The 19434-nt window shown below is 35.3% G+C and overlaps 3 protein-coding genes across 18 annotated transcripts in view; 2 read left to right on the forward strand and 1 right to left on the reverse strand.

The window, feature by feature from the left end:
- The window catches only part of LOC105335531 (leucine-rich repeat-containing protein 49), a 46089-nt gene extending 43058 nt beyond the window's left edge, over positions 1-3031 (forward strand). For all 11 annotated transcript variants that reach the window (XM_034470031.2, XM_066087932.1, XM_066087934.1 and 8 more), the window contains one exon: positions 526-3031. In XM_034470031.2, coding sequence (XP_034325922.2) covers positions 526-726 — 201 coding nt within the window. In that variant the 3' untranslated portion in view covers positions 727-3031. The remainder of the gene's footprint in view (positions 1-525) is intronic.
- A 975-nt stretch (positions 3032-4006) lies between these two features.
- Positions 4007-11333, reverse strand: LOC105340399 (receptor expression-enhancing protein 5). 5 transcript variants are annotated; one of them, XM_066087949.1, is made up of 7 exons: positions 11151-11332; positions 9794-9887; positions 8967-9105; positions 7625-7769; positions 7261-7281; positions 6306-6338; positions 4007-5280 (listed from the first exon to the last, which is right to left on the reverse strand). In XM_066087949.1, exons 1-5 carry the CDS (start codon positions 11287-11289, stop codon positions 7262-7264), a joined length of 537 nt encoding a protein of 178 aa, XP_065944021.1. In that variant the 5' UTR covers positions 11290-11332; the 3' UTR covers positions 4007-5280; positions 6306-6338; position 7261. The 5 variants fall into 5 exon arrangements, with proteins under 5 accessions (XP_065944021.1, XP_034325933.1, XP_034325936.1 ...); XM_034470042.2 differs by lacking the exon at positions 7261-7281 and having other exon boundaries at positions 11151-11333; XM_034470045.2 differs by lacking the exon at positions 6306-6338 and having other exon boundaries at positions 7257-7281; positions 11151-11333.
- Positions 11334-11577: 244 nt separating this feature from the next.
- Positions 11578-16818, forward strand: LOC105317066 (uncharacterized). Of its 2 annotated transcripts, none has more exons than XM_011413601.4 (5): positions 11578-11733; positions 12002-12595; positions 12929-13238; positions 13519-13664; positions 14830-16818. In XM_011413601.4, the coding sequence occupies exons 2-5, from the start codon at positions 12026-12028 to the stop codon at positions 16036-16038; spliced, it is 2235 nt and encodes a 744-aa protein (XP_011411903.3). In that variant the 5' UTR covers positions 11578-11733; positions 12002-12025; the 3' UTR covers positions 16039-16818. The 2 variants fall into 2 exon arrangements, with proteins under 2 accessions (XP_011411903.3, XP_011411904.3); XM_011413602.4 differs by having other exon boundaries at positions 11615-11688.
- The last annotated feature ends 2616 nt before the right edge of the window (positions 16819-19434 follow it).

Raw genomic sequence — 19434 nt, forward strand, 5'->3', positions numbered from 1 at the left:
TGACAAACAGGGCTTGTCTTTGTGTTATCCTTGTTATTCCCTTGCACAACTTGTTACAAAGAGGAAACTATTGTATCATTTTTATTCGTTGGGTCAATGTTCGTGGGTAGCCATCATTTTTTGGTTCTTTGGGACGTAATTTCGTTGGTTGTAAAATCAGTAAAATTTTAATAAATATTAAACAAATGATTGTGCATAGGTTCATGGGGATGTAAATTCATAGGCAAGTTTACAAACAAAAGCCATGAACATTGTTCCCCCAGAAGCAATGATGATTCCATGATATATGGCATTGCTGACTGTGTGTTAATTTGACATTAGTGAACGAAGGTTTGTGGCAATCCCAAATAAGGAAATCTAAATTAAAGTCAATATATTTGAGGTGTACATGGAAGTATCTCTGGACCAGTCAAAAAACACAAAATTGACAAAAATTAACCCACTTTAACCTGTTTGTTATATATGTAATAATTATTATTTCAGATATTTTGAGGTCTGCAAATTTATCATTATTTCTGTTTGCAGGATTCTTCAAACAAGAGACAATTTGCCAGGACCTACATTAGTGAAATAACAAAAGAAACAGTTTTCACAGACAAAAAGCGAAATGAGTTTCTGAAACAATGGCCGTTAATTTTCCATGAAATGGTGTACAGTGCAGTGACAGACATGTCCGATATGCAGGGCTACATGAAGAAATGTCTGGAGGAGTTGGAGAAAAGTTAGTGCTTTCCCAGACATAGTGTCGTTATGCAATCACGCCAAAGGAATTCACTAGCCGTGGAATTCAGGAAAATCTGTGTTTGAATTCTCAGGATGGAGATAGTGAGATACTGTGCGTTTAATGTTCAGGGATGGAGTTACCCTTAGAGCCATAGTTCTGGGTCACTGATTCTGGAGGATCAAAGCTTTTGGAAGCAGCCATGTCAGGGGTAGACTTTCTGTTAGGAAAGACCTTGATAGAAGCTGTGATTGTGAACAAAGGGCATCGTTTGGAAGCAGGCTCAATGCATGTGGTGTTTTTCTCAGGACACATTTGTTCTTGTGTCCAGAGATTTGAAGGAAAAGTGATTTGGAAATCTGACTTTTTACTTAGTGCCATGCATAACATGCATCTCAACTTTATCAATATCAACAATTTATGTCAGCCAGATTTGGAAACCATGTCTTTCACGCTTAGAATGTCAATATTGTCTGGTTACCACCTTCAACGTCTGTTGCTGTGGTGCAGCGTGGTGCAGCTGGGTGGGGCAGCAGATGCTATTTATTAAATGGGACCTCTTTATTTTCCAGTCTGCCCTGTAATACATGTGGTTCTGTACCCTCAGTCTCTGTCACCAGGGCTCCACCATAAACTGTACTATACAGCAAAGACTGGGTACCCTCATCACTACAACTGTTAAAATGTCTTGTGCCAACAAATAGAATATTTATAGAGATCCATGGAAATAGTTGTTGCTTTAATTACATGTAATAATTAGGGTTAATGAGGTATGTAAGAATGAATTTTGTGGGATTTTGAATGTATTGTAAGTGTGTGGGTGGGTGTATGTAAAGGCTTGGCTGGGAGTCGTTAGCTGGAATCAACAGAAGCCCATTGTGTATGTAAGGAGAGGTAACTCTAAAGAAAATTGCTGCAGAGTTTCACATTCTACAATGTTCAACAAATTACATGCACTCTTTTACATGCAACCACATTTCATTACACAGTGTTGTGAAAATAAATGTAGTTACAAAGAATTAGTATTTAGTACACATAATTTAATAAAGTTACTCAGAATTACATGTACCGGTACTTACTCAGGAGTGTAATGTTACATGTTGTTGACACATAATTACATGTACCTTCACAAAGTACATGTAGTTTCACAAGAGTTATATACATGTTTATGTAGGTATGCAAAGAAAGTCCTTGTAATTACACAAAAATTGCATGTTTTACAAAAAAATGCAATTATTAAATATAATTTCAGTCATTACATGGAACAAAATATACATTACATGTAAATTACATAGATATTGATTGGAGTTATGTTTTTTATGACAGAATATTTGTAAATTATTTTAAGTAGAAAAAATGAGGTTTCTTAAGTTAATGGTATAACTACCGGTATCTTGTAACCTTTGATAATTATAATAATTTAGTTAATGAAAAGAACTACCCTTTGCTAATTTCTCAGGCAATGCTACATTTAGCAAATGCTTTCTGCCTGATGTGCATGAATATATTGCAGAGGGTTCAGTCGGAAAGACTAAACTTTTATGCTGTTTTTTTCTTACATAACACATATAAGGCTGTGCAAAGTTAATTCTACATTTAACGTCACCTTCAAAATGACAAACCTACGTGGGAGGGCAATAAAATAAAAACTAATAAAATTTTCAAACAAGTGATTTTCATTCATTTACATTTAAATACAATACTATGAGTATTCAAGATACATGTATACTGTTTGATGACTGTTCCTGTCAGATACAGACAATTCCATCAAGTGTTCACTAAGTAATCCAGTATGTGCCTTAACCGTTTTATAAATATTGTAGTTTAGTTTTTTAGTTACGAAAAGTTAAACAATCTTGTAGATAAAACTTTAAATGGGGGTTTGTTTTTATTTAAACAACAATTTCTCTTAAACCTACATGTGGGGGTAACGTAAAACAAAGAATTAACTTTGGACAGCCTAAGATACAGATCAGAAGAGGAAATATTGTAGGTTGTGGTTGTGGTCGTCCGTTTAATGAGTTACTCTTACATGTACTGTTCACAGAAATTATAGTTATAACAAACACAGGTTTGTATTGGCATCTGTGTCAATGGCAGTAAACATTTTGTTAGATTTTATATCCAAACTGTTCTGAATCAGCAAAGTATTTGAATCAATCCATAAATCAGTCTGCATTATTTGACTGTGCTCTCAGCTCAGCATGTTATTTTTCTCTGCACATTTGTATGCAAGCAAGGATATGTGTGTATGAATGTTATTTATTATTAAAGGGATGTTACCCTTGTAAAATAAATTTGAGAAAAACATCAGCTGTGTCGTTGTTGATGGACAATGAAGTCATACATGTAATGACCTTGACACTGCTAAAGTTCTGGCAGATTGCCAATTTTATCTTCAGCAACCACTTTATATCCTGCACATACACATGTACATGTATAAATGCATCACATTTTAAGAAAGTAGTGACAATTGACACACATCATGTATACTTGTAAATGCAACAGAAATCTCTAATATTCAAATGTTTTACCTCTTGTAGCAGATTTCAAGTTAATTGTAAAAGCATTGGATTTTAGAGAATTTTATGAATATGATGAATCCTACATGGTCAAGTTATTGACAAATACTCAGTAGACCCCCACCAACTGAATTTTTTGTACTCTTGTATCAGAAAACAGCCCCCCACCGCAATCCACCGACTGATTTTTTTAAACAAAATTTTTTACACTTTCAAGCTCATTATTTACACAAGATTCACTTCCTGTTGCAACCCAACAAGGATGCTGTATGTCAATAATGAATAACAGGAAGTCTCTGGTTTGTTTTCTATACGTGCATTACAACACATACATCTTGATCAATTCAGTATCATATCCTAAGTTCAACTGCTGCCTTGCAAATATTATCGCAGTCTGCAAGTGATCTATTACTTGTTTGTAGCTCTCTCCTCTCAGCCCAATCTAGCTGAGGTGATCCAAAGAATGCTAATGGGTAAGGGTTTAAACTGACCTTGAACTAGGTCAAGGTCAGAGCACTGTTTAGTACATGCCCCTTTTGTTCCAATGCCCTTTGCTAAAATAAAGGTATTTAGGTTAAAATCTTCTAGCCAGACTCTTCCTTGTATCCGTAACTTTTTCTGGCTGAATATTTTAGTTAAATATCTAAACACAGAGATTAGTATCACCAACTTCCTAGCTCAACTGACAAACACATGTACTTCCTGTCATCTTAGTCTCTTGTTATTTAGGGATAAGAATAAAAACTCATTGATAAAAACAAAATGACATGTTTTCTAGAGAATTTATTAAACTAGTTGATATATTTATACAACAGTAATGGACATTGGGTGGTCGATTGATATCCTCTGTAAACTTTCTGAATCAAAATGTGAAACTTCAGTAGACTTTTGAACACACCTGTATTGGTAAAGAATATGCCAAAAAACTTGGGCAACTCCAGTTGTTTTCAATTTTAGCCATTCTAGTGAATTTTAAAAATTATAGTTCTTCCAAAATTCTTTACAAGTGATAATAAATAGGGAATGTTGAGAGGTAAATAATTTGCAAGGTTCATAGAAGCTCAAACAGCAATAAATAGGTTCTATATATACAGTTAGATGTACAAATCACTGCATGCAAATATTTTAAAAAATTTTAAATTATTAAATTATACAAAATCTCACAATATTATTCATAAATATTCAATATTATCAATAAACAAAATTAGAATCATATTTTCACCAAAAAGGGATAAAAATCTGTACAATAGAAAATAACTAGTTAACACGGTATGCCATACAGCCCGCGGGCAAGGAGAGCTGTAACAATGGTATAATGTGAAGTCTGCCGATCATAAATCCACTTCTAATGCTTAGAGTATTAATTACAAATGTACAACATCAAAATATTTGATTGAAAACAAAACTCTGTAGACTAGACAGATATAAACGGAGGTCTAATGTAGTAAGGAAAAACTGCTAGTATGACTATCGGATCACAGTACACCTGTATAAATGAAGATTATCCACGTAGTCTTGCCAACGGATATGTAACGGTTAGTGCAAAGAATCATTTTGGATATGTGAAGAAAAATACCACTATATAAACCCACTATACAATCAGAATTGAGCAACAAATTAAACAAAAGTCTCTGTCAGGAATTAAAACTGTAAACAAGGACTGTTGGTAGATACCCTGGGAGTGAATTAGGTTTAACAAAGAGAGATTCCTAGTGGCACTCGATCAATCAAGTATGAACACATCGGTCTGTACTCAAATCACACAATAACAATGCTTCGTAGAGTCTGCGATTCTCCAAATCTTTCTGATGTATTGCACAGAATGTCAAACAAAAAATCAACAGAATATTTAAACGGGTAGAATTAAGCTGTCAGAGAAAGAGGCAGATGGTACAAGGAGTTAGGATAAAGTTAAACTAAAGTCATGAGGTTAGGTGGACACGATTCTTTAATCGGTCTTGGCGGAGTTATCTAAATACTGTTTCTTCAATGCATCAGCTGCCGCATCATTAGCCATGTCCTTGGCCACCTCTCCAGCTGTAAACAAATAAAAACAAGACTTTAGAGTTAAACAAATTCACAAACTTCTTTGTGATGCTTTTAACCCAAACTTACACTTGACAGTTAAATAAATTCTTATTCACTTTTTGAATACTCGAGTATGAATACGGGCCCCACCGTCACCAACATTTTCAGAGTACTCAACTCAGTCCTCAACTCAAATTCTTAAAAGAAAGTACAAACATATGAGGTACATGTAAAAACTCAGACTTGAGGCTGAGTATTGACTTGAGGAAAGTTGGTGATGGTGGGACCTGATCAATCCAAACATTTCAGAATGAGTTTCCGTGGGCTGGGGCTATATAATTTTATCATACCGGTAAATGTATATGATATTTGAATAATTTAGTACATTATTTGCATTTAAATACATTCATGTATCATTTTTAAGACAAACAAATCTCCCCATCTATTGAGTAAGTGACCAACATATAGTGCACCATATAGTGATACTTGCATGATGCTGAAAACTAAATGCTGTCCCCAAAATATTGTGCAATTAAAAGTTGAGAACTTAAAACTAGGCAATGCTTTACTCCAACAACAAAAAAAACCCATTAAGTAAATAGTTCTTTTCCTTTATTCCCCTCAATTTTGAAACAATTGTACGGGGAAAACATATTGAAGGTGACTAATGGTCGGAACACAGCAACAATTAAAGCATGCAAACGAAAGCTGTGAAAATAACAACAAAATGGTGCAGGAACTGAGAATCCAGCACTTGATCATACTCTGATAAAAAGCACAGCAATATCTGTACATTAATACATGTATATTATCTATGCCAATGAGTGTAAAATCATGTCTGTACATTTTATTTCTATGAAAATTTTGCAAAAGGCATAATAGTATCCTGTATTGGTAATTGCAGAAATGCCAGGAACAGTCTCCTAGAATGCCGTTACATTATTTTTTAGAGAGATATATTTTTTGCGAGATCATCAAGCCGTTGGATGCTGGGTGTGAGATGGATGAAACAATCATGGCATTGTGTAACTCACCGTTCTGTGTGGCTCTGAAGGCTAGGCCAAACACTTAATAAGCACAGAAAACACTGATATTAAACAGAGCCTAGCGATCAACACAGACTGTGAACCAATTTAGTGAATCAGTTTAGAGCAAAGCTTGCATGTGAGACTTCTTGTTTATATAAGAATCCACACAAACTACACCGGGAACCAGAGTTGTCGAAAAAATTAAACAGTGTCGCACATTTGGTCTGTCAATTTCAATGGTCTTGTCAAACTGAACCACTTTCTTTGAGACCAGAAACTACTGTGGAATCATTAAAATTTCGTGGGGGCCAATTTTCGTGGATGGCTTAAATTTTACAGGTTCGTGGGGACGTAATTTTGTGTATTCTTATATATCTATAAAAGGAAATATGACTTTATTACCCTAATTTATCAATTTGTGGAGGATGTTATTTCATGGATGAGAGGTACCCATGAATTCCACGAAAAGTGAGCCACTACGAAATCTAATGATTCCATAGTATAATGTCAACTGTTTTCTACTGACTAGTGAAATTTCTTTCTCTCATTAGATCAATAAAATTGCATGTTTCCAAGTTCCTTTTTTATTTGTGAATTTAAAGATATTTTCATCCAAGATTTCTATGATAATTGGAGCTAGTAGACGATGTGTAATTTTTTTTCAAAACTTTATTGAAAGATACTAATAAATTTATCAGTTGGTAGATTGTTAGTGCTAATCAGTCCAAAGGAAAATTGACAGATCATAATATTTAACACCAGTTGTAAAATAAAATATCCTGAAAAGAACACATTGTACCAAAAATCTTAATAGGCTAGTATTACCAGTGTTTTTAATAAAGTTTTTTATTAACCAGCCTTTAGAACCAACAGTTTTCGACAACTCTGCTGATTACAAACACAAAGTGCAACACACGGTGGTCTGTTTAGCAGTATGGGGACTGAGTAAAGTTATACCTGCCTTATTTCATCTTCTTTTTTACTAAATAAAGATTTGACCAAAAATGCACCAATAATATTTAGTACATGTACATTCAATTTCTTATACATGTATTGTTAAACATCATAAAGAGAGAGGAATTCTTTATGATGAATTTCACAAATCATGAAACTGAACTATTTAGTAAAAATAGCTGAAGCAGAAAAAACACTGAATCTTAGTTTTTTTAATACATGTATCTAGATCTGGGACATTTATTGGTATGCAGCGATTACGTAAAAGACATTTAGATGCACAGTGAATAACGTGTCTCACGAACTAAGGAATAATGAAATTATATGCACAGGACAAAGTACATTCACTCCGACTCGGTCGCCTCCCTTACCTTCTCTAGCGGCCTCGCTGGCCCGATCCACGGCGCTGTCGATCTTCTTTTCGTATCGGAGGATGAACGGCCGAATAAATCGGTAGTAGATGATCTGGGAGCCATTGTAGGATGTAGGAGCCATACACCAGACAAGGAAGATGCACTGAAAACAGAGAGACCATCAAGTGATGGATGGAAAACAAAATGTCCTTAACAAACAGGCCATACTGATGCACAAGGACAAAATCAGGGTTCTCCATCACTTATTATTCCACTGTAGCACAATGCTTTCAGAGATCAATGCCATTTTGTTGTAATGCCAGACAAACAATACCTATTGTTAACATAAGGATAGACAAAGACTTATTTAATTTTAACTTGCATTCAGATTTTTCCAGAACAAATCTACTCTTGTTTTCTAAGCTGAACCTTCAAAAAGCAGCAGATCTTTTTAAAGTGTAAAGAAAATTACTGTGGTGTTAAGAAGTTGTATAATGTACCACTAAATGATTTACACTGGTATAAAAAGAACTCTGGAGCTTCTGCACAGTAAATAGACTCACAGAGAACCCTGAGAAATTAATCTGATCAAGCAGTTTGAAATAAGACTGTTGAGCCATAGATTGAGAGGTATATGAGCTGTGATTGGCTCTGTGGATATAGTGTAACCAGCCAATCCCTGCACACTTACCATAGAGGGAGAGGTAAACGAGCCATGATTGGCTCTGTGGATGTAGTGTAACCAGCCAATCCCTGCACACTTACCATAGAGGGAGAGGTAAACGAGCCATGATTGGCTCTGTGGATATAGTGTAACCAGCCAATGCCTGCACACTTACCATAGAGGGAGAGGTAAACGAGTCATGATTGGCTCTGTGGATATAGTGTAACCAGCCAATCCCTGCACACTTACCATAGAGGGAGAGGTAAATGAGTCATGATTGGCTCTGTGGATATAGTGTAACCAGCCAATGCCTGCACACTTACCATAGAGGGAGAGGTAAACGAGTCATGATTGGCTCTGTGGATATAGTGTAACCAGCCAATCCCTGCACACTTACCATAGAGGGAGAGGTAAATGAGTCATGATTGGCTCTGTGGATGAAGTGTAACCAGCCAATCCCTGCACACTTACCATAGAGGGAGAGGTAAACGAGTCATGATTGGCTCTGTGGATGTAGTGTAACCAGCCAATCCCTGCACACTTACCATAGAGGGAGAGGTAAATGAGTCGTGATTGGCTCTGTGGATGTAGAGTAACCAGCCAATCCCTGCACACTTACCATAGAGGGAGAGGTAAACGAGTGAACGTGATTGGCTCTGTGGATGTAGTGTAACCAGCCAATCCCTGCACACTTACCTTCAGAAGCCAGTAGAAGGGAATCCAGAATAAGAAGATGTCAGTAAAGAATTCTAGGAGAGCGAAAAAGCTGTAGACGACCCAGTAGATCAGCCAGACCGTGTCGTCGTCCTTGTTGGTGGATTCTACGGCCTTAAATCTGTAAACATTGTCTGATGTTAGTGTACGTCACAGAGAAAACATACACAGTCCAACTCAAAGGTTGTTTATCCACAATTATGTAAAAAAAAATTATTCTAATACTTGATGTGTGCTTTTTGTTCATCAATGCATTGAATGGAAATTGGATATCTGTATTATCCTGACTGAAACCCGTAAAAAACAGCTCAATACAGTAATACTTAGTATCAAGGTGTGCTAGTATCAAGGTGTGCAACCAATTATTATAGTTATTACACAGCGATGCACGGATCTGTGCAAGAAGAACATGTATGAATGGGCTCTAGGATAAATGAAATCCTGTGTGATGCCATCAGAGGTCATCACAAGGACAGTGACCTTGGGGTCAGGGGTTCAAATCTGACTGAGCTTATTATAATATGCCTGCAGTGACACTTTATTTTAGTCCACTCAGCTGTAAATGCTTAATTTTTGCTCGGGGACATTAAACTTCCACATTTTACAGTCTTGTCTAAGGGCTGTTATCACTCTTAAAATCTCTTTAGTGTGAATTTCATACAACTACCCTACAAGTTGAATACAGCCTACAAGTAATCTCATAAGCCATAGATTTCAAGGAGGGGTCCTATAAAAGTTTGCTGCATGGTATGTATGATATATTGATCCGTGGACAAAAAAGCCTGACAGTCTGCTCATCATTTACTTACGATGTGTATGCTGGATAAATAAAGCCTATAAAATTACACAGGAACTGAGCTCCATATCCCACCATCAAATACAGAACCACTACAGCAAAGAGTCCTAAAAAAGAAACAATCATAATGTTATTATTAACATTCCTAACTTAAAAAACATAAGACATTAAAGTCTGAGCAAGCAAGAATGCTGGTCGAATGAATTTAAAACTGATATCAATGATGCTTGTTTTCTCCATATTGTCAGTGTATAGGGCTACAGGATGCTTCATTAATTAACATTAGACATTACGCAACCACAGCCTGTTTTGTGTTGTAAAGTTTGATCAAGTCCAGGATTCAAAGGCTGACAGTTATATCCCTGAACAAATCATCTGGTCTTGCTTTAGTTTATACAGACCTCTGATTCACAGAATTAAAATAAACTCTATTCATTGCTTTCCCATCATTATATTACTGTACAGTTTTTGGAAAATGATGCTTATGGTCATATAAAAGAGAATAATTGAACTGTTGAAGTACATGTGTGCAAGAATATGGCTGTAACAGGTTGGGACCAATCGCCCAAATGGGATAAATTTAAAGTGCAAAAAATAGAAAGCTTTTATTTTGCTCAAAATATGGTAATTTTTTTTAATCTGCGTTAGAACAGATGAAATGTAACAACTTTTGGTAAGCAGTAACAGTACTTTTACCGAGATTGATCCCTCAGTATATCCAAAACTTTTTGGGGATCAATCTTAATACAAAGTAACTGCTTTAATATATAGGAAAACTCGCTAACCAAAAGTTGTATTGATATACATTGATGCAGATTAATATTAAGAATTTTTTCATTTTTTGCACTTTAAATTTATATCCCATTTCGGTTATCTTATCCCATAAAGGCTTTAAATCCCATTTGGGCAATTGGTCCCAACCTGTTACAGCCATATTCTAATACACATGTACTTCAACAGTTCAATTATTCTCTTTTTTTGAAACCGATTTCAAAATAATTTTACAAGATTGAAATGCATGGTAATACAAGCATGATGTATCAAATCTACTTATGAATGAAAAAAATGAGAAATATAAAACACCGGCTAAAACAACGTGGTGAGGCGTTGTCACGGTGTCATCTCGTGATCTATAAGGATTTCATTCACTACCAGGACAAACCCTAAGAAAACATATTTTTCAAGGTTCCAGCTCATGTTTGTCACTATAACAGTTTAATATTGTCTAACTTCATTAAAAATAGTCTATTAAACATTAATGATTCAGAAAATTGTGATAAGGAACATATGTTGAAATTTACAGGCCAGCTGTTCAAGTGAACACTGATCACGTCACCGGAGAGCAAGAAAAGCAAATTAATTAACATTACCGATTGCAAGGTAAAGTCTGCGCACGCCAGTCTTCTGCTCCACCTTTTCAAGAAGATCGGTGAATCCATTTTTCTCGTGCAACACTTTGTCTAGCTTGGCTTTCCAATTTTCCACGTTCTGTTGAACAGCGCTTGCCATCTTTACTACTGTCTTCCACCTAGAATAATGACGTCACCAGGAAGAGCTTTCGGCACATTTCGGACGGATACAAACAATATCTATTTGATAAAGGATACCTACCGAGGGTTACCAAATCTTAAATCTTAGTTTCATAAACGCTTCAATTTTTAGGGGTTGTCTCAAACTCTCGTTTCTCTTTGCCAAGACTTGTCAACACCGTTTTTTCTCCTATAAATCAGACGTTGACATAATAAAATGGTATAATTGATTTTTTTTTCAATTTAATAGTTTGAACGTCCGTGTTCTCATAAGTTTCGAATGTTTTATGAATAATGAGCGAATCATTCGTGACACAGTCTGTCAAGCACCGTTGTTCCTTTTTCTGTTGACATGACTTATGATGACTGAGAGAATAAGGTTAAAAAGATAGTCAAGATGGTGTTATATATTTAATATCTATTGGTAAATATGTTTGTCAATCTCCTGTTTCTTTTATATCTCTGCCTTTTTATCAGGATTTAAAGTATTGTTGAAAGTGGGCAAGGCAATGCGTGCACTATTGTTTTGTCAACATCTTGAAAACTTTTTACATTTCTCATTGTTTCTAACTTACTTGACTTATGTTGTAATATATTTATCTAAGCATTAAACATATTAATAACTTGAAAGTGTCCTGCTAAAACAAGCAGTGTTGTAATTAGATTAATGCACCTATTGTATTTTAATTCAGATTTGAAGTGTGAAGATCTTCAAGATGGCAAGAAATCCGTCGTCTGTTAGCTCAAACAATGATACTGCTGGCTTCCTGGTGGATCCACGGTTTGTGGATCTCAAGCCGCTAGGGTTCGGTGGCAGCGGAGTTGTTTTTTCTGCAATTGACAGGGACTGTGACAAAGCCGTAGCCATTAAGAAACTTGCCTTTCATGACAAGAAAAGCTGCAAATATGCTCTACGTGAAATCAAAATAATGCGGAGACTCAAGCATGAAAATGTTGTAACTGTTTATGAGATTCTTGGTCCAAATGGATACCAGATAGCTGGACATTCCAGTAATATCCCTCTGAATGAACTCACTTCCCTGTATCTGGTTCAGGAATTACTAGACACAGACCTCCAGCAGCTGATTCAGGCCCAGGTCCTCACTGAGGAACATGTGTGTCTGTTCCTTTACCAGCTGATCCGAGGACTTAAATACATCCACTCAGCTAACGTCGTCCACAGGGACCTGAAACCTTCCAATCTACTGATCAATATCGAAGATCTGTCTTTAAAGATTGGCGACTTTGGACTGGCCAGAATTGTTGATATGGAATACTCACATAAAGTATAACTTGCTTCTATTTTTTTTTTAATCAATACATATTGCTGTTTTTGCAATAGTCTTTTTAAGAGAATTCTTTTTAAGTCTGTATTGCCTGTCTGACACCAACTGCATACAGGTCCAAACAAGATAAATGTCACTTAATGTTTCTAAGTTTTTACAGGGAAAATGTAACAAAATATAAAGTTATAGAATCTATGAGCTGAATATATATTTCCCGTCAAATAATGTAAACTGTCATTGAATCTTGGTAAAAATTAAATTTGCAGGAAATTAAATTAGTGTTGAATTTAATCATATTGCTATAATTTCACCAAGTATTTCATTATTTTACAGGGTTACCTAACAGACGGAGTAGGGACTTGCTGGTATCGCTCACCAGAGCTGATTATCTCCCCTAGAGACTACACCAAGGCCATAGACATGTGGAGTGTCGGTTGTATATTTGCCGAGATGTTGACAGGTAAACCTCTGTTCTCTGGGGGTAACGAGATGGACCAGATCGGCCGAATCCTGGACGTGACTCACCTCAACGACAATGAGTGGAACAAGCTGACCCAGGTGTTACCCATCAGTGTCCTCAGTATCAGGTCAAGGTCACCCAAAACAGCTCTAAAGTCAAAGTTCAAGGACCTATCTGAGGATGGTGAGCTGTGTATTGGGGATCTATTTGTCAATAAGAATTATTTTGGATATCCCATCTGTTTGTATCAGAGATTTCATGACATCAGTTTAATTATGAATTATATTAGATATCCCATCATGTCTTGAATGTTCAATGGGTTGTGTGTCATCGGTCAGTTAAATATGTACATGTAAATGTTTATGGGCAAGTATAGGACAAATTTGTAGGATCATTATCCAACCTCAGTTTTTGATCTCTAGTGTTCTATTTTTAGCCTTAACTTCCAGTGTTCTATTTTTAGCTCTGGATCTGTTGGGGAGTCTGCTCCTGTTTAATCCGGACAGACGGATCTCCGCGGAGGATGCCCTGGATCACACCTTCCTGGCCGAGTACAGGTGTCCTGATGATGAACCTATTGCACTTAGATCATTCCATGTAGAAAATGAGGTCAGTCATTGTAAAATGGGTTAATCTGATTTTTTAACAACTCTTTAACGTGTAGCCCATGTATATTTTAACTGATTTATGATTGACAATAAACCCTAAAACCAAATAGTTATTCTTGATACATGTTACATCTCAATTATTTTCCAATTAGAATATATATGCATACATGAATTATCAATCAGTAACTTGATTCAAAGGGTCGGATCATATCAAGTTCATCAGATTGCACTGAGTTTGGTCAGATGATCTGTGCCTGGTAACAAGACATGATTTGACTCTTTGGATCAAATCACTATTTATAAAGATAATCTATTACATAACCTTCCATTAAAAGGTAAAGGTAACAAAACTGTCTTTGTTGATTTAATTCTACATTTTTTAACCTCATGAACTAAACCATTTTGAAACAAATTCTTTCAAAACGAGAGAAATACAGACATTTTTCATTGTGTACTTTGTCGTCAGTTTCAGAGAGTAGTGGTATAGATTCAGATAACCATGGTGTGATAATTCGGAAAATCGGATCACACTCTGTAAAATTAACAGTATCAAGAAAGGAAATTTATGAGTATATGATATAGATGATTTACTTAATATATGTCATTGTGTATAATTATGCAGATCTCGCCATTGTCCCAACATAGCATATTTATTATTCTGTTGAACCTGGACATTTCATACCATATCCCAATTACAGATTTATTTAGGAATAAACAAAATTAAACTTATTTGTAGTTAATCATGGAGTAACACATCGAAATAAAATGTAAAATTTACATGTAACAAAACTTATTTTCTTGTTAATATTGAATTTACATTAGCATTGAACTGTGGAATCCCTGTTTATTATAAGAATAGGGATTATTTCTCACGTCTTTATAAGTGGGCATCTCCCACCAGAATGGTTTATTTCTTGCACAGAATTTTCAGAGAGGAAAAGCCACTCAAACTCATGAAATATGGTTATGAAAACGGTGAAGATTTCTTTTGTACATTTCCTTCCTACATTAAGATGTTTATAGATAACATTTAAGGTTAAAACAAACGATGTGGTTTTTTCCCCCCAGCCCAATCATAAATACACACGTGTACAGTACTTCAACAAATTAAAGTTTGGAGAATTGCTGATATGTTGGTTTACATGCGATGACTTTTTGTATGGTAGGTTGACGAGTTGTCGCCCAAGACGCTGCGCCGGATGTTGGGGACTGAAGTGACGGAGCCTGTCATTCAGTGCGGGCGGACATGTGACATGAACAAGATTACAGATGCCATGGCAACGGACCATGTCCTGGCCAAAAACATGGAGAATGTATCGAGATCTTCATCATCCGAGAGTTTGTCAGACAAGGTAGACAACAAGTACTCGGATATCACTCAGCTGATACAGATGTCAGAGAAACTTAGCTTCCTGGATAATTCATACCCTTCCCCCAAGGAACTGACTTTACAAGTGATTGTTAGCCTTCCAGATGAAGAAAATAAAAAAGAACAACTTTCTCCAAAGGAAGAGAAAACTGGACACCGCTCCGCTTCTAAAAATAGCTGCCAAACAAATTCCTTGCAAACCAGAGAAGAGAAGAGGCAAGTGGACAATGGAATTAGTTTGATGCCTATTAGACAAACTGAAGCTAGTGCAGTGAGAAAAGACCTCAAGATATCAGTGACCAAAGACAATGACAACCAGCTGGATAGAGCTGTGACATCATCATCTAGTTTATACACAGAAAACGCCACCAATTTTCTAAATGCTAACCCTGTATTGTCACAAGAAGAGAAACTCAATGAAAATTCACATAAAGTCTCTAAAAATTTAGGAAGCCAAAAAAAATCCACAAATCAAAGGCAGAAAGACCGACTGAATGAGGAGAAAAGAGCAGAGTCGCCTCGAGAAATTCCCCAGAAAGCCGAGAAAAATCGACCCAGGAATGAGTATGACAAGAACACGGAAACCTGGGGGAAATCTAAAGAGAAAGCACGGGGCAAGAGTCAGAAGGAGGAGAAAATGAAACAAAACAAGATTGACAAAAACAGAGAGAGCTCAGAAATATCGCAGGATTTTGATTCCATGTATCGCTTGCCCACAGAGCACTTGCTTCATCGACGCGCCCGGCGGGGAGATGATAGATCATCAAGTCGACTCGAGTCCCAACTCAGAATTCATGAACACAGAAACTCACAGCTAAAGCTTGCTGAGTTTGAGAGAGACAGGTGCATTGGGGCCATGGGGGGGTGTAACCTGCCACCCCCGGGACTGACCACATCCCAAGAAGATATCCCCGCCCTGTACGCAGAGCATCGAAGTCGCAGCAGCAGCGGAAGTTCTGAAACTGACACCAATTATTCCGACTTCCCTCGTCGATCGGAGCACTAAGGAGGATTGATAACTGTTGTATGAATGAGAACTCGGTACATGAACATGATGATAGTGTTATATAAATGAAAAGAATTGTGTGCCACATAATGCAGCATAAACTCTGGACGTTGTATGGTTCCACTCATTAAATGAGTGAGACTGCATTGGTTGTATACATATATGATTCAGGCTGTGAATTGAAAGAGTCATGTTTCAAAAGAGGCTGTCAATGTAAAACACCAGGCAGTCCTCTTTCGATCAGTGATACATCTGACATCAGAACCCACCATTTCTATGCTAGTGGTACCTTAAAAAATTCTTGTTACTTAACAAACATGTATCAATGATTTTTTGCATATATTCATGGACTGGAAATATAATGTTAATACATTTTCTTATTTTATCAAACAAAATTTTTGAACTGAATTGGAGTTATCTGCTCTTTGTGTAGAGATTTCAGAAACTTTCTTCCCTCATTTAATTTAATTAATGAGTATTCTATTCAAGTAGGTATATAAACATACATTGAATCAGATTGAACAGCAGGCACAATGTTTTTATATGTTCTCTTGCTACATTGAAAGTTTAGAAAAGAAAGTAAGCTTTATTTTTTAAACCATATATGAAAACATTGTAAATGTGGTACTATTTTAAAATTTTGTGATCTTCACAAACATCCTCTTTGAAATTGTTTACCATATGATTATTTATATCATAATGATATGGTTTGATATTTTACATTTTTAATTTACAACAGTTTGTGAGAGTGTGTGTTTAAATATTAATTAAAGATATATGTTAATAATTTGGTGTCAGACTCTGTCCTCTTTCTGACAGTGATAACTTGCCAGCAAGTAATGGTAGTTTCAAATAGAAAAGATTTCATTTTCTACAATTGAGTGTAAAAATGATACCAATGGTCCTCAAAACTAACTTTCAAAATATTTGTCTTCTACATCGATATATTTTTACTAGCTAGGCAAACTGGAAAAAGGCTTTACATTTATTTAGGTATAGTTCACAGAGCATTGCAACTACTATTAGGTGACCACATATATTTAGTAAACTTTGTTAGTAACCTAGCATTTTTAGTCAAGATTTGATGCTCAAGTATCTAGACAGAACTAAACTGAAATATTCCCTCTGTCCACACAAGACATGCATGTTTATTTGTATATACAGTCAAACTTTTTTATCTTGAACTAGAAGGGACTGTCTATAAACTGTGAGATATTCGAGATATCGAGGGTAAAATACTTTAAAAAATAATTGATTGAAACTTACAAATCACTTCGACATATCCATTGTATTCGAGATATCGAAGTTCAATTGAATTTACATCCATCAATTACGATCCCCTCTATTTCTTACGTAAATTGATTTCAATTCATAGCTTTGTAGAAACTGACAGGACAAAATCAACGTGCCCCGTTTACCGATTGGTCGAAACCTTCAGCAACCTAAGAAAAATCAAGGACTGCATGAAATTATGAAGATGGCCGACTCAAATTCCCATGACGATATGGGACCCATGTTTCTATGCGTTAACGTCCTGATGAATAACAGTAATTTAGTTAAATTTGGGTACTACTAAACAGAGAACTCTAGAGAACTTTAGAGAACTCTGGGGATTTTCTCATATTTAAAGTATTTAGAACCCATTTTTGCATTTTATATGATAAAAAAAATTGTATTTTAGTCGAAATATATATTTAAAATATTTGGATTTAAGTAAATATTAATTATTTCACGCAAAACATCAAGTTGGGGGAGGCTAAATTATTCAAAGGATCTCGATCCCGAGCAGTTTACTCTTTTTTAAATTCTTACAACATTTTAATGTAATTCTTATTATGGATTTTATTTAAGGTCAATTATATTTTATAATTTGTAGCGTTAGTGTCTTTATTCTCCGTTTGTGATTTGTTATGATTTTAATTAAGATACTGACTTTTTGCTTGTCGCCAACTTCAAATCTTGATAGTTTTACGACTGAGTGTAATAAAACAACTCTTCTCCATGAATATGCATTTATAAATGGACAATCGAAAAAATATCCGAGATCCACTATGACACTAGAAATTGTAAATATTAATTAAGTGATATAAAGGGTTTAAAAATAATGCATAAATTGAGAAATTAAAGGGGCATGTTCACGATTGTGGTCAAATTCTATATTTCTGTTTTAATTATTTACAATATGCTTTAGGAATACATTTTTAATGATCAAATGAAATTTAAGAGTCATTCGTTAACAGTTAAAAGCAAGATACATTTTTTCTTTACAATGATAATAACGTACGTAAGTTGTTATATCTATAACAACAGAATATGATCATTGAGATGTGATAGCTCAATATATATTATGTTGTGTTTTTACGTGCATTATTATACCAATGGCTTGAGGTAACCTGTATATATAGAAACAATGTCTAAATGACATTAGATCGGGATCGGAGTTTGACGATCACGCCGACTAGATTTCCTTCGGGAATTTGTCTTTAATTAGTTTAAAATCAACTTTAATGAGTTTATGTATGTAGTATAACATGTTACTGAACAGATACGTGCATAATAAAGCATTTATTAGCCCTTTTAAATGAAAAAATCCCAGAGTTCTCTAGGATTCTCTAGAGTTCTTTAGAGTTCTCTGTTTAGTAGGACCGGTTAAATTTACTACTTTTTACAATCAATTTATTGATTTCTTATAAGAAAGGTGTAAATTTAAAGAACAAAATGCTTTCTTTAATGATTCGTGTTGATAATGAGGGTAGCGATCATCGTAGAAAAAATTTACATAACCTGGGTTATGTTTTTTTTCTGCAATGTCGCCACCTTTTTATTCTGCATGAATCATTAAAGAAAAGCATTTTTATTCTTAATGTTTACACCTTTCTTATAAGAAAGTTCAACAGCTGGTATTTTTTTCATAAATAATCAGAAATTAAAATCCTAGCAATATGCACACCTCTGATATATGTATAATTGATCTGAAAATCTTAAAAACTGTAGAAGGAGGAGATACCTGTACAATAACCCTATTATATATGCATTACTTCTAAAAAAGAAATCAAATTCCCAGAATATGCACACCTCTGATATATGTACAATTGATCTGCAAAACAAGAGCTTCCTATCTTGAAAACTGGGAGTTATCTATCAGAAATCAAAATCCTTTTGAGGAGTTATCCATACAATAAGGGTACCCTTCTGGCAACCGCCCGCCATTTTCATCATTTTAATACATGTACTCGGATTTTTCCTTTGGAAAACTTGGTTAAACAAGTGAAATGCTGACACCAACAGAAAAGTTTAATGGAAAAGTACCGGTACATGTTCACTCTGCTGGCACCAACATCTATACTACTATATTAAAATAATAGACTCGAACTTTTTAGCTTTAATACCGAGAAA

The sequence above is a fragment of the Magallana gigas genome, chromosome 6 (genome assembly GCF_963853765.1).
Source record: "Magallana gigas chromosome 6, xbMagGiga1.1, whole genome shotgun sequence".
Classification (NCBI taxonomy): domain Eukaryota; kingdom Metazoa; phylum Mollusca; class Bivalvia; order Ostreida; family Ostreidae; genus Magallana; species Magallana gigas.